Source organism: Solanum dulcamara, chromosome 3 (assembly GCF_947179165.1).
Source record: "Solanum dulcamara chromosome 3, daSolDulc1.2, whole genome shotgun sequence".
In the NCBI taxonomy this organism is placed as follows: Eukaryota; Viridiplantae; Streptophyta; class Magnoliopsida; order Solanales; family Solanaceae; genus Solanum; species Solanum dulcamara.
Genome location: NC_077239.1, coordinates 75,070,375 through 75,092,606, shown reverse-complemented (window position 1 = coordinate 75,092,606; position 22,232 = coordinate 75,070,375). Strand labels below are relative to the sequence as shown.

Below are 22,232 nucleotides of genomic sequence, written 5' to 3'. Positions count from 1 at the left end.
ATATAAAAGGAACATGAACGATATCCGATTTATCAATGTGACACTTTAGGATATTACGACATCTTGTTTTATGAATTATGATTTGCTCATTAGTTAAAATTGTATAAGAATTAAGAAAATAAATTGATAGTTTTCACAACTCATGAATTTTTCATGTTTATGAGAAAAATAAAACTTTAAAAAAATTCAAATTGTATATTCAAATAAAAGTTCAACTTCAACATTCCATATCGCACATCCAAATGGGTTGGCCGCCATGTCTTAGGTGCCGTTTAACCACAAATATTCTCAAATAAATTTAGAAAAAAAAACATAAAAAATAGTGTTTGGTTGCTATTAGCTCCCTCGAAGGATCAATTGTCCAAATTAGTAAATCAAACTGGGCTGATTTTCCTTCCGATTGGATTAAGGGGCTCCAAGCCCAATTGTTCATCTAGCCCAAGCCCAAATAGGATCCCTATTCGTGCCCAGAAATTTCTGGAGAAAATTAACACAACTGAAGTTTTAGCCACCGGCGAAAGTTGCAGCAAGGCCTAGACGAGCAGCCATGGCGGAGGCGAACCAAAATACGAACCCGAATCCGAACCCGAACCCGAATCCCAGCGGCGGCGAAGTTCCACCGAATGTGACTATTTATATCAACAACCTCAATGAAAAAATCAAGCTAGAAGGTACTCCCAACTTGCATCGTATGTTTACGTAAATTATTATCTTCATGTTTCAATGTGTATTAAATGTGTTATGTATTGATGGTGAATGAATTGTAGAGTTGAAGAAATCGATGCACGCTGTGTTCTCACAGTTTGGTAAGATACTGGAGGTTTTAGCATTCAAAACCCTAAAGCATAAAGGACAGGCGTGGGTAGTGTTTGAGGAAGTTTCTTCTGCTAGCAATGCACTTCGACAGATGCAGGGTTTTCCTTTCTACGATAAGCCTATGGTACCTTTTTTGTGTCAATTCGTTATTGTTTTAGAATTTTCATTACTGGAACTTAGCTTGTAACTGTTGCAATGTGTTTGCTGCAATTCTAATTCATTGACACAAAAAGTAATCAACTTTACTATCTATCCATCAAATATACCTCTCAAACTAGTGGGGTTCAGCTATATGTAGGTTTATATTGTAAATCAATTTAGTTATTTTTATGCTGGCTGTGAATCCACCATAATCTTCATGCTTTGTCTTTATACTGACTTTGGGACTTGATATGGTTTGTGAGCATAGGTGGAACTAAAAAAATTAAATATTCTAGTGTGGCTATGATTATTTATTTATTTAATTATATATTTGTATATTTATATCTTTTGTTTTCCTGAAAATATTAATGATCTGCAGGAAAGGTATCATAAGCCTAGTTGTTCGATAAATGCTCCTAGATACATATTGATTACTCAAGCATTTAGGCATCATACCTATGCTTAATTAGAGAATACTCTTTTTCATGGTTAAACATAATACTCCCTTGCGTTTTAATTTATATGACACAATTTGACTCGGCACAAAGTTTAAGAAAGAAATGAAGAATTTTGAAACTTGTAGACTTAAATATGCCATGACAAAGAAATGAAGAATTTTGAAACTTGTAGACTTAAATATGCCATGACATTTGTGTCACTATAAGATTTTTGAAACTTGTGATCTTAAACATGTCATATCATTAGTGTGTCTCATTAGAGTGAAATGAGAAGTTAAAGTTAGATTCTTCCCAAATATAGAAATGTATAATTTTCTTGGAACGGATTAATAATGTGTAACAGAGTGAGTATCACACTGTCTGACTTTGGGGCTGTGATGGATTTCATAAGTATAGCTGTTAGGAATTAGGAGTAAGGATGAGTGTTCTTGAGGTCTTCAAACCAGTTGCGCTATATGGAAAGAAGAACTGAACTGCTTTGGCATTTTTGTTTTAGCAAACTACTAGATGAGATTAATTGAAGAGATATGGACAATGATGATTCATATAGTCAATTGCAACTTCCTTGGGATCGGATTCTTTTCATAACCCCCAATACATTTTGTGTGCATATACTAGAATAGCATGATAAAAACCAAAGATTGTGTCCAATTTGAAGCGATCTCGATTGTTCCCTCATTACTTCTCAAAGGAGCTGGAGCATGTTTGTTGTAATCTGGCAAACAACTAGACAAAATTTTTCAAGCAAAGAATGTTGTCTCAATTCTTAATTATTTGGGATTGGCTACAAGAATCCTTTGTATTTCCTCTCTATATAAGTTTCTAATATCTTAAATAATTTGTTGTTAAAAAACTAGATGCTCTTTGGATATTACAATTATCCCATACTGACATACAAGTCTCTGACCAGATTAGGGAACTCCGTTTAATCACAAGACCTTTTATGCTTTTGATTCAAGATATTTGACATTTTAAGGCTTTTGATTCAAGATATTTGATATGTTAAGAGTGATTGACTGATAAGGGCACATTAGTTAGTTCTTTGGCTAATGACATGGGCCTAGATCCGTCACGACCAAGTGTCAAGGTTAGCGGTTTTTGGTCTCATTATTTGAAGGTATAAAAACCATGTTGATTCATAAGATTCTATATTTCATAGAAACAGTATATTATTATAGTTAGCCTTCTCTCCCATGAATTCTCCAATCAACCAAATTGTATCTGCCTTCGCAAGTCTTTCTGCACTTTCTGCAAAATGTATCTAGAACGTATGATGTGATGGCCCGAGGTAGAGAACTCAATGGGTTAGGACAACCCATTTTTGTCTTATCAACACCAGTGAAACTCCCATTACAGGTCTATTAATGGAAGAGTAACATCAAAAACTAAGGCTAATTCCCAACTAGTTGACTGTTATCTATATAGTTGCTTTTGTTGTGTTGTGTCCTAGGTAAGTCCCATTTAATTATGTGAGGTCTTCATCAAAAAAAGTCCCAATTAATTATGTGAGGTTGTAGGTTTTTTACGAGACAAGTTTTCTCTTTTTATTTTTAGTCTACTTTGTTCCTTTTAGCACATTCTATCATTGTAGTGTAATATCCATGGACCGGAGGTGAGAGGTCTATATAGGACATGATCAATCCTCGATATGTGCTACTTGCATCCTCAGTCAGATCCCTTTGGTTTTGTTCTTCTGTGATATTCATGCATATATATTGGTCCATAGCTTTATCAAAAAAAATATTGGTCCTTAGATGGAAGAATGGAGTCTGAATAGATAATTGCAGTCATAATCTGCTTTGATCTCTTAATTGTTTCAATAAACAACTGTATCTCCTGGTCTCAGAGATTGGTTAAGATAATCCTTCTCAAAGATATTTCGACCTGGAAAATTATTTTTGTCATCATCCAAATGAGGATATTCTGGAATAGTATAATATACATGCTGCTTCAGCATCATGTGGCTGGAATTTGCAAATTATACTCCTTTAGTTCAATTGTGTATTATATGCATATTTCTTCTCTTCACTTGAATTTAAGAGTGTTTCTCTATGCTAGTTCTAGGTGTCACCTCATTGCTTGCTATTTTTTCAAAGACTGTTTTGATGAATACAGTTAAAAGTTAATACTTTCCATAGGCAACCAAGAATTGCAAATAGTTGCAGGGAAAAACCCAAACACCTGCAAAGAGTTGCAGGAGAAAAACTTAAACGCCCACAAAGTTCAGGTAACTCTAGTAAAGTGACTATGTGATACACATTAATGATGTTACACCAAAAAGACAAAAAGTACAAACATCTGTATTTTAGTTGTTTTTTGTTCTTTTGCAAAACATGTTACCATCTATATTTTGTTGTTTTGTCCTTATAAAATAATTGTTTTTGTTCTTGCATGGCATGCTACCGTAACTACTGATGATTCACACGCAGAAAGGTTAAAATGTTTATGGATTTTGTTTTACATACTTTGGTATTCTTACATCATAGATGCTACTCTTTCCGTTTCATCAAATTGAGTAAAACAACTTGTTTTAGTGAATTTTCACAATGTTTACTTTTAAATGGAATGTTACTCTTTACACTTACCTGTTTAGCATGTGACGGAGTTTAGCTTAGTGCATGTAATGCTATACAATGTGGCCACCTCTTTGTTTGTAGTTCTTACATGTGCATGCCATGTTCATCTGTTGATTACTCTAAGCAAAATTTATGTTGCTTCTAGATACTTAATAAGGTTGGGGTTTCATACCTGGAGTCACTCTTTAGTTCCTGAAATAACTTCTTTACCTCAATTATGTCTTAAAATGTCATTTTGATTGATACTGTTATGCTATGTTTTATTGGTGTACTATAGATTGGTTACATAGCTATTTTGACACACATATCTGTCTATCAGAGAATACAATATGCAAAGACGAAATCTGATGTTGTAGCAAAAGCTGATGGTACGTTTGTTCCTCGAGAAAAAAGAAAGAGGCACGAGGATAAAGGTGAGTTCTTTCATTTGAAAATTTTCGAGTTTCAATATACGTTTGCATACAGCTTAAAGCAAAAAGTATGTAGCAAACTTCTGTGGTTTGAGATTAGCTTCCCTCTTCCCCCTCCCCGACAACCCACCCACATCCCCAAATAAAAAAGTAAAGAAAGTACAATTACTTGACTATTGCAAAATTTTAGCTCTTTATTTACCATGATCCTGCAGGGAGAAAGAAAAAGGACCAGCAAGATGCTAATCAAGCTGGAATGGGTCTGAATCCTGCATATGCTGGTGCTTATGGTGCAGCACCTCCTGTAAGGATTTTCTCTTCTTTTCAGAGACTTCATTGAGTTTCCTGCTTTCTGTGCCATATATGTGCTTGTATTATCTGTTGTCCTGTTACTACGCACTATACGAAGTTAATCAGGTGATGTGATGTAGATGTTGTTTTGAATGATGTTTGTCTGATTTATCCAATTATGCATAACATTTCTTGGGATGAAAGAAATCGGGAGCAATACTTGAAAGTGTTCCATGGTGCATGGAAAGTGGCAGCTATGTACTTGGGAGTTGGGATGTAGATAAATCTCTGCTCTAAATCTTGTTGATTTATTTGTTGCTGCCTACTGGGTTCTTGATTAGCTTGCGATTTGTCTAATTTTGGTGAAATCTTGACTCATTAGTTTAATTTGATATGGGAATACCCTTCTTATGCACATAGGTTAAAATGTAGTCAATTTAGTACTTCTTTGTGATTATAGATGCTTTTATAAGAAACTTCCTAAAATGTAATTTTTTCCCCTTTTCCAAATGCTGCAGTTCTCACAAATACCATACATGGGTGGAGCTAAAGCTGCTGTGCCGGAGGCTCCTGCTCCTCCAAATAGCATATTGTTTGTGCAGAATCTACCTCATCAGTCTACTCCAATGATGCTGCAAATGCTGTTCTGCCAATACCCTGGCTTCAAGGAAGTTAGGATGGTAGAGGCAAAGCCTGGAATCGCTTTCATAGAATACGGAGATGAGATGCAATCGACTGTTGCTATGCAGGCCCTGCAAGGATTCAAAATCACCGCCGAGAATCCCATGTTGATTACATATGCAAAGAAGTAGATACAGTATATTTTAGCTGCTGTCTGTAGAATTAACATTATCTTTCACTAGGATTTGAGTGTTGCAATTTAAAGCTCATGATCCTTGGATATCGAAGTTTACCCGTGTATTTGCTGTGTACTATTAGACCATTTACCATTTTCAAGAAGTGTCAGTCTCATTTGAACATTATTTTTAGTGGAGAAAAAACAATCTCTTTGCCTTGTCTACATTATTGAAGTGATCAGTGTTTCAGTTATCGCAAGTCGGTACCATGGCTCTATCAAGTATCTGGAATCCACTTGTTTGATTAGTTCAAGCTCGCATAGTCTAAGGCTCATTCGTTTTATTTCTCAAATAGTTACAAAACTATTGCAAAATATAGTACTCTTTTCGAGTTGTGTCCTTGTTTCTATTATGGGTTCAAATTGGTTGACACTAGCTTTCGATCATTATATAACACAAGTTACGACTTACATTGAATATGTTGTCGTGTGTTATGACTTAAAAGGTACAACAAGTTATGCCACTGAATTTCTACGGGATTTATTTATGCAGAAACAAAAATTAAAGCCACGCCGCGAACGCCTAATCGAGAACCCGACCCGTTAAAATTCGGACTCTCTCACTCTCCAGTCATCAGTCCAAACCCTTTCCCGCTTTTCCCCCACATTCCCAGCAACGATCCTCCAAACTTTTTAAAATCAAACTCCAATACACTCTCTCTCTTCTACTTCTTCTTAACTCAAATCAATTCAATTCATCTCTACCCTATTTTGTTCAACTCAATTATGCTGCACGAACTCTTACTTGCCCTGTTGGGTTACACCGGAGATCTCATCATCGACGTTAGAGAACAACAAGAAGAATCATCTGGGGCCCACATTCCCTTATCACCAGATGCACCCATCTCTCAAGAACCAACCTTTAGGCTTGCCCCTGATGTCTCCTTCATTCAACCCAGTGAAAGGTTTGAAATTTATTGTCTTTTTCTTCTAATGTGTTATTGATACTTCCTTCGGCCTTGCGTTTTTTTTTTTAAAAAAGTACTTTTTCTTTCTTTTTTATTTGTGGTATGTAATATGTTTTTAGATGTGTATGTTGGTAGAAATGTAAAGGAACTTTAGTGTTAGAGAACCCCAAATGGTTGATTTTGCAATAAAACTAGTCTAAATGGGATAGTGAGGATTCATATAGCTAGCCCAAACTAGTTTAATTGAGTCAGGAGTAGTTTTTTTTTTTGTAAACATGGAAAGAATTCATTTCCCTTTGACGATTTAAATATGTAGAACCTCACTATGTTAGGAAGTATCTGCATGTGTAGTTAAATAATACTATGTGGTTTTCTTCGTTTAGTTCATAAAATTGTTCCAACCATTTTATTGGGTTGTGAAGTCTAGGTGCTTCTTGTGATTTTGGTTTTAGGTGCCGGGATGTCTTTGGGAGGATTTTTGCTTAGGAAAAAATTGTTTCCTTATTTATGGTATATATAGATTCTTGATGCATTTTTGGACTGCCTTTTCTGCTTATCTAGCTAATTAGTATGCGGCATATTATCTTTATAATTATACATCCAAGGGTGTGATCTAGTGGGCAATGAAGTGGTTGAAGATCCATGAGGTCTCGGATTCAAATCCCGGTGGAGATAAACACACTAGGTGATTCTTCCCATTTGTCCTAGCCTTGGTGGACAGAGTTACGTAGCCTTGGTGGACAGAGTTACTTGATAGTTGTTTCTGGTGGGAGGTGACAGGTATCCCGTGGAATTAGTCGAGGTGCTCGAAAGCTGGACCCGATACCATGGTCATTAAAAAAGTATAAAAATATTACCTTTATAATTATTTGGCTGTAACGTGCTGTGATTTTGGTTTGGGTGCAGGGATGTCATTGAGAGGATTATTACTCTAGGATTTTACTACAGGGAGCTAGACCGCTTTGCAGCCAAGTCTCGTAATTTAAGTTGGATCAGGTCCCCAAATGAGTCACCTCTGTCGAGGACATCCCAACTATTGAAAGGGAAAACATTGAAGCAGAGTGTGTATAGGAGGGCCATTGCGAATGGTATTGTTGAGGTGTTGTCAGTTTACAGGTCTGCTGTTCTACACATTGAGCAAAAGTTACTGTCTGACTCACTGCCTATCGTGGCAACACTTACTCAAGGCATCAATAAGGTGGGTCAGTCATTTCCTCTATGTAATAGACTTTGTTTTGATTCTTCTTTGCTTATGATCACATTATTGATGGCTATTTGTCCACTGTGAAAAGAGTCGAGCAAAAGTGGAAATGTAGACCATCACTTTAATATGTTATCATGGAATTCTGAATTTGAATCATAGATCCATACAGAGGTTGTTCTTTTGCATTTGTTTAACTTTCTGCCATACTAAAAACTGGACTGAGAAATTGTTAGATTGGCTGATTGCTTTGGCTGTATCAAGTCTTTTCTTGCATGTTTCTTCTGGTACATAGCTCCTTGTTTCTTTATCCTAGTCAACTGTAAGTGAGCGTGGCTGATTTTAAAGTTTTCTGTTTTCCTTTTCTTTTTCTAGTAGCTTATCTCTTCTTCCTGAATCTGCATTTCTCTGCTTTTCACTAAATTTTTATTAGTTCTTGATGTGGCACTTATTTCGCTCTGATCAAGGCTTGATGGTGCTTCCTCAAGTTTCATATTATTCTTGTAGCCATATTTTTCCATGGTTAATTTTCTTGGTCTTCCTACTTCAGTACATTCAATGAACTTGCGTTTGTTCCTTATATGACTTGCTAACATATCTTATTTTAGTTCTTTGTTCTTTTGCCTCCTCTTTTTGAGCTGATTCTAGAGATTGAGCGTGATAACATTTATGGCGGGAAACTTCTCAACCTTTTACACAAACGTTGCCACTGTGGGGTTCCTGAATTACAGACATGCATTCAGAGGTGAGCATCTAAAAATGGGAAAAGGGTCATATTTATCCCTCTACTATTAAAAAAGGTTTAATATTGCCCTCCATTATACTATTGGTTCATATATGCCCTTGATGTTATAAAAGTGGCTCAAATTCACCCTTCCTCCGTTTACCCCATCCATTTTAGCCAAAATGACATGTCAACTCACCACATCAATCCTTCTTCTTCCGTCACTACCCAAAGTCAAAGTCACCAACACATTCACCATATTTACCATCACCATCAACTTAAACCATCTACACACCAACACATTCCTTCTTTCTTGATAATTGAAAGTTTGAAATGTAAATAAATATTACAGTTAGTTATTATCTTGGTATTTTAAAAGTCATATCTTCTTCAAAACGAATATCAACTTATGAAATGATATTTCCAAAGTATGTCAAAAATTTGAACTAGGAGTTAAACAAGTCTAAGAAAAATTAAAAATGCCTTCTTATATACTGTGAAAAGAATTCATACTTAGCAAAACACATATCTAGGAGTCAAGTAATATCACATTATCAAGTATCAACGTAGCTCCAAAACAATAAACTTGAAGACTTGCTCAACATTTGTAAACCCAATTAAAATAATTACTGGACTAAATTATGAATAGGTTCTATCCGATTACCCAATAACCTATTTTCTTATTGCACTTCCTCTTTTTCTTTTTCTGTTTGTAAATCTGCATACACTAGAAATTCAATTCAAATATTCTACCTTAATGTGTTAATGTGGAACTTAATATTTTGAATGATAGACTGTGATGGGAAATTCACAACCAATAGCTTTAGCATGCTCAGTTAGTAGTATGTAAAGAAAGATTAAAATAGTGAGTTGGTGGTGATGGTACATATGGTGAAGGTGATGGTGACTTTGGTTAGTGATGGAAGAAGGAGCGTTGGTGTGGTGAATTGGCATGTCATTTTGTCTAAAATACGGGGTTAACGGAGGAAGGGAAAATTTGGGCCACTTTTGTAACATTAAGGGCATATATGGACCGATAGCATAACTGAGGGTAATATTAAACCTTTTTCAAAGTAGATGGGCAAATATGATCCTTTTCCCTTTAAAAACTTTATCACATTTTTTTGCCGTCTCAATTCTCGACTATTTTTTTCCTGTTTCTTCTTTCTTTTTCGTGGATTATCTATTTGTCATGGTTGTTGCCATACTTCTCAAAAGTTGCTTACTTGTCTTTGAATACTATGCTAGCGGTTGTACGATTTGTATTTTCCTTCTGATAGGCATGCAGATGTCTTCACAGAAAAACACACTTATTGATGGGGCATTTTTCGAGAAATTTAAATTGATATCATTAGTCAAGCTCGGTCCTTTACTAGCACTTGTGTTAATGTGTGTATCTGACCTGCCCCTTGCTGGAGCTTGTATTGGTTTATCTTCCTGTCTAACTCTGCCCCCTTCCAAACCATTCCAATTAAAGTAAAGGTGGAGTATCATAGTGTTATTAACTCAACTTTTTCGACTGTGATATCATTATAATGGAAGTAGGTCATGATTGTTTTCTGTATCCTAAAGAACTGATGTGGGAAAGGATTTCTGTCTAGATAAGTATTCTTCTTTTTCTGTTGTTTGTTTTCTGAATATGATCGAGAACCTCATGACCAAAATGTAATCAAAGATAAGAGAGTTGAATGTGGATTAGACATGCTTTTTATAAATTAGTCGTTTGGAAGTGGAAAAGTATCTTCCCTGAACTGATAACAGTTTATACTCAAAGTGGACACTGAATTGAGCAAACCAATAAAAATAAGTCAACTCATTCTCTTTGAGAGTTGATTGAGTTTGCTAGTCTCAGGAATTTTTTCAAAATAGTGCCTTAGATTTTTACTTTTTTCTTATAATTTTTCTTCTGTTATTGAGGATGCAAATGTTTACTCTTCCTGCAAGAACGTATCCATCCCTTGGATTCTTCTTCTTACAATTTAATTTGACAAAGTTAGAAAAAAATTATTCCTAGTGGAATCAGAAGCTGCAAACTCTATGATGGTATCTCTGCTATTACTGTGGCTTATGGATCCAAAAATAACAATTGTTCCCCTCCTTACACATGTTTCCTTTTCTTTTTCCTTGAAGCACAGGCTTCTATGGCATGGGCATCAGGTCATGTACAATCAGCTTGCTTCTTGGGTGGTTTATGGAATTCTTCATGATCCATATAAAGAATTCTACATCAGCAGGTAAGCACTGAGAAGGGCGTCTTTATTTCTATTAGAAAATTTTAAGCTTGTTGCAGCATTCGAATATTAATCAAAATTTATTCATTAATAGTATTAGTCCATAGCTTGATCTGGACCATTCAGTAGCTTGATCTGGACCATTCAGTTAAGGGTGTATGATTGTGAGCTGTGTGTTTCAGTAGATTCCCAACTTGCGTAGAACTTATCATACTGTCCGGTACTTGAAATTTGTCTGAAGCAACCACCTCATTCACAATACTTCATCATGCATATAGTAGATCACATTTATTATATCATCAAGCCACATGAGTGATTGCTTATCGTCTTAGAAGAACCAAACATGTTAGTCAGTGTCGTCAGTCCACCTAACATTGCTCATAGTGGTGCATGGTGGACATTCAATTTATGTCTCTATAATGTCCTGTAACTTTTCAAACAGCCATATGTAACATATCTAAGTAAGTTGTGATTATGTTTTAGTCAGGATGACAAAGACTCTGAACAGGAATCAGCTCCACATTTGCTTGAGAAACTGACGCGCTTGTCAGTCGCTGATACATCTTTAAATGATTGGCACTTGGGCTTCCATATTTCTTTGGTATGTTTTGCATTGTTCATTTTGTTGGTTCTATAATAGAAAGTATTCCCTCTGTCCCAAAATTGGTTTCCTACTTTTCTTATCAGTTTTACCAAAATAATGTCCTCTTTTTTCGAGAGGAAGCTTTTCTCACACACTTCCTCAATATTTTCCTTTAAAGAGACATCATATTTATTGGGAAACTGGTCCACATTCTTCAAGAAGTTAATTTTATCTCCACTTCACCCCACGTTCATCTTAATAATAGTGGCCAGTCTAAAGATGGGATGAATGGAGTGTTTTGTATATCTTCATGTTTTTCATCTGGATATGTCAATGTGAATCTATGAATACATTCCATTTTTCTGTTCATCTTCTTTGAACAATATTTTGATTATCGCCCTTGTAGAAGTGTTTGTTTCATATCTAGAGATGACGTGTCTTTAGTCTTACGCATCATATAGCTCTTCGACGAGACAGTTGAGAGCCCCATTTAAAAGGTGAGGTTACCAGGACTAATATTTAGCATCCTGACCATTTAGTATCTCTACTTCTCTGACATTTTGTCTTCTTGATGATGTATATATTGTTAGGGGGAAATGGAACTGGTTTGTTAGAAAATCTATTAGTCATGCTTTATATATTACTTTGGTGAATCTAGGAAGAAATAACACATTCATTAGTTTTTTTGCGCAACGCGATCTATATTAGTTTCTTTCATGTATGTTTACAATGTTCACTTGTTATTCAGGTGCAAATTCAAAGAGCTTAAATATAACATTCTTGTGAGACATTTCTAAAAAAATAATTAGTTTGCCTTTTCAAATTTATTGCATAATTATTAAAATCAGTCTTCTGAATGAAGTTAGAAAGATGTTCTATTGCTCAGAAGAAAGGCGATAGGTGGGCTTAGATAAGAAAAATAGGAATTATTCTCTATATCAATCCTTCGATGAAGCAAGAGCTGACTACAATAAAAAAAAATTATTTCCCATTTACTGGAACTAAAACTGATTAAACAATCAAATCGTTGTATCATTGATAAAATATGAGTCATTCTTCTTTCCGACCTTACTTTATCACGTTCCCTGTTATTTTTGGCCCTCTTGTCCCGTGACCTCCACCATTATGCATCCCCTTCCCCCCCTCTGTCTGTCAACTTCACACGGAATGGAACAGCTTTTGCCATCAACCTACTACCATACATCATTTAAGCTATTTGTATACTCTCTAATCATGCAGGATATGCTGCCAGAGTATATTACCATGCATGTTGTGGAATCCATTCTCTTTGCAGGAAAAGCTGTTAGGGTTCTTCGCAATCCAAGTCCAGGTTTCCAATTTAAGGATGGTTCATCTCATCCTAAAATACAAGGAGGATCTCAAAGGACCCAAGGATATACAACAACGAGTTCTTTCCAGAATAACTCCTTGGATAATACGTTAATTGGAGAAGATTTACTCCCACAGGCGGAGGCTGATAAGATTGAATCTATGCTTCAAGACTTAAAGGTTTCTATCAATAATCTTGATCAGTCCTTTAGATTGATGTGAATGCTATTTATCTTCTTTGGTAGATGTATTCAAAGCTTGAAACTTTTTTCAACCTGCTCCTTATGGATTTCTCCCTCCTGAAGCTAAGTACATATTCTATTTAGTGATTCAGCCTAAATTTAAAACTCTCTCATTTGTAGGAGTCATCTGAATTCCACAAAAGATCATTCGAGAATGCCATTGACACAATAAAAGCAGTTGCAGCCAGTCATCTGTGGCAGGTGGAACTGCATACTGTACCAGTTTTTCCCTTGCTGCAGATAATGCACTTATACATCATTCCTGTTTGCAGCTTGTTGTTGTGCGTGCTGACTTAAATGGGCACTTAAAGGCTCTTAAAGACTATTTTCTTTTGGAAAAAGGTGATTTCTTCCAGGTGAAGAAAACTGACTTCTACGACTTATGTTTCACAGCCAGTTAATGATATCCTGTTCTACTGATGATTGCTTTATCTATTTAATTTTTTTCCTTCTTTTTTAGGGAAGCTCAGAGAGAAAGTTGCATAATTCAGTTAAAGATCAATAGAAGGGAGCATTTTAGGTTTTTATACTAGTATTACAAATAATCTATAGTGGCTACTGTTTTTATCTCCAAACCCTAGGGTATTTTAACCAAACTAAACACATGGTGAAGGTGCTTATGAAGGAAATATTAGTATCATCCAGATTATCTTGAAGATATAAATAAATAATAATCTTTGTGATTGTATGATATAAATAAATAAAATTCATTCCTGGTGTGAAATGCATCATCTACAAAACATAAACTACCTATGTATATTAATAGGCAGCAACTAAATTAGCAATTTCATCAGTGAAATAAACTTATATATATGTTTGTGATCCCCCCCCCCCCCCACACACATGTTCTGTTCATGGAAAGGATACAGTAACTAATTGATGCAGCATAAGTAGAGCTAAGTTTTTATTTCATGGCTCAGTTATATTTATCTTGCAACTACTGTAAAAATGTGTCAGAAGTGTAGGTTACTAATGAATATGGCACAATGAGCTAGTACTGTTCTAATTGAGCGGGAAGTATTTTCTTCACATCTACATGAAGAGCATATGCTTTTTGAAAGCTGTTCCTTCTAATGATTTGTGCAAATAGAGTTTTTGTTCCTTCAGTAGTATTAACAAAAGGTATTGCTGACAGAGTTTCCTTGAGGAGAGTCGTCAGCTGATGCGTTTACCACCTCGCCAATCTACTGCAGAAGCCGATCTTATGGTCCCATTTCAACTAGTAGGTCTTTTACAGGAATGCTTGTGTCGAATGTTGCCTTTATTATCATATTTTTCTATTGTTTGCAGTAAGCATTCCAAACCTTAAAATATTTTTACAATTTACGTACTGGTTCCTTTCTTTTCTTGTCTGACCTCATTAAAAGGCTACTGTTGTTGGTTGCGTGAAGATCAATCCATGATCTTGAGAAGTCCTGTTGAATGGTGATTGATGTGCTTAGGTCTTTGATAAGTTGTCTATAAGAAGGCTATTGTGTTGTTCTAAATGCTTTCTTTAATTTTTGTTTATTTTCAACCAAATTTGGAGCGGAATGGCAACGGCAGAATTTTCTTTGTGCAGTTGCTTCTTCTTTGTCGTGGTTTTTAATCATTACAATTATCTAAGTCTTGAACTACCTTGGTTACATTGCAGGCTGCTTTAAAGACTATCGGTGAAGAGGATAAATACTTTTCAAGGGTGTCTTTGCGGTAAGATTATTTTTGCTTTTTCTTATTTTTAAGATGTATTAACAGTTTATATCACATTTACTTTTCCTAATGTTAGGATGCCATCATTTGGAATCACTTTGAAACCTTCACCAGTTGATCTGCCCAAGGTAAAAGTGAATAAAGATGGAGACTCAGTGGGGCACCCAGATGCTTCTTTGGAGGTGTCCCTTGATGGATGGGATGGCATTTCCCTTGAATATTCTATTGACTGGCCATTGCAGCTATTTGTTACGCCGGAAGTTCTATCCAAGTAATATTTACAGCTGCCATGAAATTTCTAGTCTTTTCAAATCCAAATAGTGAACGTAGAAGAAGAAATCTTGTTTTCTCTTATTTGATAAATCTTTTTTGGGTATATGGTTTTCTGGTGGCATAATGTCTGTGCTGACTTTCAGACTATCTTCATTGGTAATACCCACCAGAATAAAATGAGGACATGAACAGGAAGGATATATGGACAATGTTGTCGGCCAAAACCTTTAGCAACTACTCTTTTTTATTAATTGCTATTTTGCTTTAGGTATCAAAGGATATTCCAGTATCTTCTCCGTCTTAAAAGGACACAAATGGAGTTGGAAAAATCATGGGCTTTTGCTATGCATCAAGATCATATTGATTTTGCTAAACTTCGAAATGACTCTAGAAAGTCATCTGTGTCCCAGCATCGAAGGCAGCGCCTTAGACCGATGTGGCATGTTAGAGAGCACATGGCCTTCTTGATCAGAAATCTTCAATTCTATATTCAGGTAATTATCTGTCAGTTATCATTGCTTAATAGATGATCCCGTTAGAATAGGAATAGGTATATACAATCCTACTTAGCATAGGAATAGGAATAGGAATAGTAGTAGGAATAGAAATAGTAAACAGTATCCTACTTGGTAAAGGATTGTATTGTAGTTTCTATAAATAGGGTCTCTATGTAATAATGTAGATACACAATTCAATAATATTTTTTTCCTATATTTCTCACATGGTATCAGAGCCTCTACAATCTTGGTAGAGAATCAAAGAGCTTTCATTGTCGGCGGGCGACTATTACCCATATATGCCGCCCGTCTGGACAATGATTATGTTAGCAAAAGTCGGGGTCACCGTGTATCTTTCCAGTGACTATTTTCTCATATCTAATTTGCGTAGCACCGTGCATCTTTCGGGTGACTACTTTTTCATATTTAATTTGCGTAGTACCTTGCATTTTTCCAGACTACTTTCTCATGTCTGATTTGTGTAGCACTGTGCATCATTCTGGTGACTACTTTTGTTGGAAAATATAGGGGAAAATACTTGTTGTGAAACAGCAAAAAACTTCACAATAATAATATGACTTATTATTTAGCAAAATAGAAGTAATGAAAATTAAATAGATCTTTCTATTATAATATTTTAATATCAAAATAACAATGTGAAATTTTTCCTTTTTACGATTGTTTGCTTCCAAAGGCTTACGCGGGACAACAGTTCCATTCATCATCATAAAAGAGGATAAATACTACTACAATAATATTATACATAATATATATAAATAATACTTGAGTCGTTCTAGACATTGTCCTAAGAAACTATTTCAACAGTGTGAAATATTTTTTCCGGATTAAACAAGTCTTCTCTAATTAATTAGAGGATACAAGAATCAACAGAATATAATACTACAAAATTAAGCAAGTCGGAAAGAGGGTTTATATATTAAGCTAAGGTTTATTCTCTAATTGGGTGCAAATGGTATATTGTTGTCACAAGAACATTATGTGGAGAGACTTCTTAAGAAGTTTGAATGTTTTGATGTGACACCTATGACCACTCCTTATGATGCGAACTCTCAACTGAAAATAATTAAAGGTGACCCAGTTGCTCAGTCTAAATATACTCAGATTATTGGGAGTCTGATGCACTTAATGAATTCTACTAGGCTTGATATAGCTTATGTTGTGTGTAGACTGAGTAGATATACTCATAATCCCTATAAAGAGCATTGGTCTGCACTAATGAGACTAATGAAATATTTGAGAGGGTCCATGAATTACGGTATCCTGTATAGTGGATTTCCTGCTATATTCGAAGGGTATTGTGATGCAAACTGGATCTCTGATTCAGATGAGACAAAATCCACTGGTGGATATGTGTTTACCTTAGGTGGTGGTGCAATATTGTGGAAATCAGCAAAACAGACAATCATTGCTAGATCAACTATGGAGTCGGAGTTTGTACCTCTGGAGCTAGCTGGTTCTGAGGCTGAGTGGCTAATAAATTTCTTAGCAAATATCCTTTTGATAAAGGATGTATTGCCTCATGTGTCTATGCATTGTTATTGTCAAGCCGCAATTGCTATTGCGAAGAATAAATCTTATAATTGTAAGAGTAGACACATGAAATTGAGACATGATATTGAGGCCGTTTGGATTGGCTTATAAGAAGCTGCTTATAAGCTGTTTTCAGTTTTCTTTAGTGTTTGGCTGGCCAACTTAAAGTCATTTTGTGCTTAAAATAAGCCTCAATAAATAGTTGAATTTATTTGGATGAACTTATTTTAAGCAGTTTATAAGTTGAAAACAGCTTATAAGTCAAAAAAAAGTTGGCCTGCACCTACTTTTTTTTTAACTTATAAGTTGATTAAAAATAAGTCAATCCAAACAGACTAATTGTTAAGCAACTGCTGAGAGATGGATAATATCCATTGATTATGTGAAGTCCTAACTGAATTCGGCCGATATCTTGACTAATGGATAATATCCATTGATTATGTGAAGTCAGAATTGAATTTGGCCGATATCCTGGCTAAACCCGTGGGAAGAAAATTAATTCTTCAAACCTCAAAAGAAATGAGATTAAGGCCAATATGATTATCAATAGAGATGGTAACCCGACATATGTGATTGGAGATCCCATGAATTAGGTTCATATGGGTAATAACAAGTCAATATTGACACAACGCACTAAGTGAGAGTGCTGGAACTACTACTACTAATTATGAGGGATGGGTTATTTACTCTTAATGAATTCATAGTCCTTAAGGACGGTGTATTTAGAGTAGTATACACTTGATGAATTCACCTATATGAGAAGTGGAGTGAAGCTGCTCTTATGAGACTTTGGCCTAGTCTCTAGAGCTCTCATGAATAACCAGGTACGCGTATGGCTTATCGGCGTAAAACCGCGTTGAACATCAAAATATGAGGATTAAAATGTGATTGGTAGAATCTCTGACTTACAATAAGAATTATTGGTTCATAGAAATTTTATATTTCACCAATAATCCTGTAAATCAAATTTTGTCAATCCAAGTTCGGTTCACAGTCTAAAAAACGTATAACATTTTGATCATACAAAATTAAACAAGTCTTTTCTATTTATTTCAAACTTATTTTTAAAATATATAGGGGATTGTTGGATATTTTAAAATAATTTGAGCCATATTAATTTATGACTTAAGCGCTTATGTCATCACTTGAGCCATATTAATTTATGACTTAGCACTGTGCCATTTTTCTGGTGACTACTTTCTTATTTGTGTAGGGTCGTGCCATCATTCCGATTCTACCCATATAATTTTTATTTTTCAGTAGGGTCGTGCCATCATTCTGATCCTACCTATATAGTTCTCTTGCTCAGAAAGATTGTGCTATCATTCTGAACCTATCCATACAATTTTATTTTTGAGATTGTGACCACTTTCAGCCATCAAATCTAATAATTCGGTGCATGAGCATGTTCCGACCAGTTTTACAGTGACTTTCTTATTTAAGATCTACTCATTTCTTGATTTCGAGATGATCCATAAATTTTATATCAAATCTCAAGCACTTTCTAGCGAGCATTTCATTGTTTCCGACAGATCTTAGCTTTTTGCAGTATTCTCTTTCTGTTTCAGATTACTTTTGCCAAAAAGAGAGAGGATATACTCAGATATTTGGGCAGGATTAGAGTGATTTTCTTTCTCGTGTCTAAAATAGCATATGTCCCTTTTTAGAGCTATGGTTGTCATTCTCCATTGGCCTTTTAATCAGTTGGACATTAAAAATATTTTTTTTCCACGATGATCTCGAGGAAGAAGTCTATATGGAGCAACCACCTGATTTTGTTGCTCAGGGGGAGTCTGATAGCCTTGTATGTCGATTGTGTAAGTCACTCTATGGTCATCTGATACAGTTTTCTCAAGCTTGGTTTAGGAAGTTCAACAATGCGATTCAGGAATTTATCACTTTGTGCTTTATCAACATTATGCATCAAATCCAGTATTTTATGAGAAGACTAAGCATTTTGAAATTGACTGGCAATTATACATTAAATCCAGTATTTCATTAAATGACTAAGCACATTGAGATTAACTGTTCAATTTTGTGAAGTCGAGTGATCAACTTGTAGATATCTCACTAAGTCCCTAATCGATCCTCTATTAATTTACATTTGTAACAAGCTAAGTACATATGACTTGTATGCACTAGCTTGAGGGGGAGTGTTAGAATAGGAATAGATATATACAATCCTACTTAGCATAGGAATAGGAGTAGGAATAGAAATAGTAAATAGTATCCTACTTGGTAAATGATTGTATTATAATGTCTATAAATAGGGTCTTTGTGTAATAATATAGATACACAATTCAATAATATTTTCCCCCTATATTTCTCACAGATCCAACTTTCTTAAATCAAATGCTTGTTATGTGTAATAGATTTAATGCTAAGAGGCACTTCTTTGAAGTGATAAATTTCCATGATCACATGAATATATGAGCTATGAGATAGTAAACTAATCAGGCAGTTATCTTCTTTCATTTCCTTCAGCAGAAAATGGGCTTTTGAAGCACAGAACTGGGCTTATTTTCATGGACCTGCATAGGATTGTATATTGGAATGGACCTCTTTACTTTCACATGCGCTGTCCTATAATAAATATTTTTGATACCTTATAGCTTGCAAAAGCATGTCTGAGGTTATTAGTTCCTACATGTGATGTAAATGTCACAATTTAACATTCTTTGACATCATCTGAAACAACTTTACTAATGCACCTGAAAGAACATGTCGTAGTCCATCACCTTGTGATCCTATTTCTTAAATCAGTAGTTGACGAAGCATTCACAGAAGGTTCTCTGCTACACAACCTTGAAAGTCATGTTTCTTTGTTGTCTTCCATGATAATGGCTATGCAAAAACCTAGATAACAAATCTGATTTCCCAGGTGGATGTGATAGAATCTCAGTGGAACGTTTTGCAATCTCATATTCAGAATTCTCATGATTTCACGGAACTTGTGGGCTTTCATCAAGAGTAAGTAATTGAACATTTCAATCTGTATTGTACTGCCTGTAACTATTGAATAGTGATTGCAACTGCTGCTATTAGTGCTTTTCGGAATTCAAAATTTGTATAATTTATCGAATGTTCTTCCTAGTTCCTACACTTTTGCTTTATGCTTCTTATATATTTGTCTTCCTTTTTTAGGTGTATATTGCCAAAGATTATCACTGTAATTAGTTGTTGAAACATGAATTTGCATTGATATCATATTGTAACGAAATGGAGCTACTGGAACGTGATCTATCATTATGAATCTGCACCTAAAGGTGTAACCTAGTGGTCAATGAGGTGGGTTGATAACCATGAGATTTCAGATTCAAATCCCAGCAAAGACAAAAACACTAGGTGTTTTCTTCCCATCAGTCCTAGCTTAGGTAGACAAAGTTACCTGGTATCTATTTCTGGTGGTAGGTATCCCGTGGAATTAGTTGAGGTGCGCGCAAGCTAGCCCAGACACCATGGTTATAAAAAAAAGTCACTACGAATCTAAGTTGTAGACTTCTTGTTTACTCTTTTATCTCTGGGACATTCTATTTTAGATATAGGTTCTGTCTGTTTTGAACTACTTTTGCAATGTGAATACTGTTGCATAACCACTGTCGTAATCTTCCACACAGAAGTAACAAACATAAGCAAAATTTATCTGCCAAATAAGTTAGAAGTGTATCAAGAATATTATTGTGTATATCGGTAATTTGTTTGTTTTCCTGAGAAACGAAACTACCTTACCTTAAGTTCTCATTGTATTGAACTTCTAGTAGTTTTTGCAGTAACCCGTAGTTTTGACAGAAACAAGATTAGTATATAGTTGCTACTCATTTCTTGTGATTGCTATGCAGCCTTTGATATAAAAGTTGATGGACATTGGTTGTTTTTCAGATACTTGGCTGCGCTGATTTCACAATCTTTCTTGGACATCGGTTCTGTCTCAAGAATATTGGATGGAATAATGAAACTATGCTTGCAGTTCTGTTGGAAGATCGAAAATGACGAAAGCACTAGAACTACTAGTGAGCTGGAGCACATAGCTGAGGTACTATTGAGTTGATTTATGCTTCTAGTGTTTTCATTTTCTAACGATAGCCGAGAATAACATGTTCAGATAATGATTGATGTCTGGTCCATTCAAATTCATCACTAAGAAGCAAGAATTTCCCATACACAAATTGGTCAAAACACATTGCCCTTTGTTCACTAGCACTGACGTTCTTCCTCTAAATACACTCTTAAATAGAAGCCACAGCGTCTTTTGGTTGATGTCTTAAGTCGCCTGTGTCATTGTCTAGCTTCTAACATGTGATTAACCCCCAACTTATCTGACTAATGAATGCTGACAAAGGTGTGGTGGCACCTTACTTTACTCATCAAAATTATATCATGACGGAAAAATCACGCTCCTGCACTAGATTATCAGTGGTTTTTTGGTCGTTGAAGAACTTATTACATGCTGATGATGAAATCTTATATACTTGGGTACTCGAGTTTGATATTTTTTTTTTCTCTATGGTCATTGATCATTATTTTGAATTATTTATTCTATTTATTGTGAACTAGTTCCTGCTGCAATACCTCTTATTTCTTATGACTTCTCAGGAGTTCAACAAAAAATCAAACTCCCTATACACTATTCTTCGAAGTAGCAGGCTTGCTGGGAGCCAGAGAGCCCCGTTCCTTAGACAATTTCTTTTGAGACTCAATTTTAATTCCTTCTTTGAGGTAAATCTCTTCTGGAGTTACATGGAGGCTTCATATTTCATTTGCTTATGTTATTTATATCGCTTTTTTAAATTCATCAACAGGCAACTGCAAGAGGAGTGCTCAATGTTGCCAGTCCTCGCCCACCCGTATCTGTTCTGCAGTGATAATTTCTTCTTCTTAAAGCCACCCAATGTAATTTGCTGTAAGCCTTGCTTTGTCTGCCAGTTTTTTTTTTCTTTCATTTTTTACATTTCTGTGTGTGCGCGTGCTGTTAGAATTGAAGTATAGTTGATTGATTATTTGAACGATTGTTATAAGCAGTAAGGGCATCTGCCACCTTTCCTTTCACTGTTTACCGATCCCTTGCAATTCTGCTCTCAACTTGGACAGTGTGTGTACAAATTACAATCGCCTCATTCAAATGGAGGTCTTAAATTTTAATTTTTTTAATGAAGTTTATTATATCCGATTCATTTAATCTTTCCTGAGATATATAATATTATAGATTTGTCAAACTTCTAATATTTCTTTCTCCTTTATATGAAAAATTTATAATTTTTATAAATAGTACTCAATATTTTTGTAAAAAATATATCTTATAACCTATTATTGCTTAAAAAATGAGGCCCTCAAATTAGGCGGGCTAAGGCTAATGCTTTTTTTAGGCTTGTCGAGCCGCTCCTGATTATTTACAATGTTTAGAGAAGTTAGAGTTTTGTATCCCTATTAATAATAAGGGAAAATTATGTGATAAGTAA

The 22,232-nt window shown here is 35.2% G+C and overlaps 2 protein-coding genes across 2 annotated transcripts; both read left to right on the top strand.

Moving 5' to 3' along the window:
- The first annotated feature begins 386 nt into the window (after positions 1–386).
- Positions 387–5,713, top strand: LOC129882952 (U1 small nuclear ribonucleoprotein A). Its single transcript, XM_055957470.1, has 5 exons — positions 387–671; positions 768–940; positions 4,311–4,404; positions 4,617–4,705; positions 5,211–5,713. Exons 1-5 carry the CDS (start codon positions 548–550, stop codon positions 5,502–5,504), a joined length of 774 nt encoding a protein of 257 aa, XP_055813445.1. The 5' UTR covers positions 387–547; the 3' UTR covers positions 5,505–5,713.
- A 342-nt stretch (positions 5,714–6,055) lies between these two features.
- LOC129882951 (gamma-tubulin complex component 4) lies at positions 6,056–21,822 on the top strand. Its single transcript, XM_055957469.1, has 16 exons — positions 6,056–6,453; positions 7,363–7,654; positions 8,266–8,402; positions 10,517–10,615; positions 11,096–11,213; positions 12,435–12,704; positions 12,887–12,967; positions 13,039–13,122; positions 13,902–13,988; positions 14,400–14,455; positions 14,532–14,726; positions 14,997–15,222; positions 19,658–19,746; positions 20,656–20,809; positions 21,370–21,492; positions 21,576–21,822. Exons 1-16 carry the CDS (start codon positions 6,275–6,277, stop codon positions 21,636–21,638), a joined length of 2,253 nt encoding a protein of 750 aa, XP_055813444.1. The 5' UTR covers positions 6,056–6,274; the 3' UTR covers positions 21,639–21,822.
- Positions 21,823–22,232: the final 410 nt, after the last annotated feature.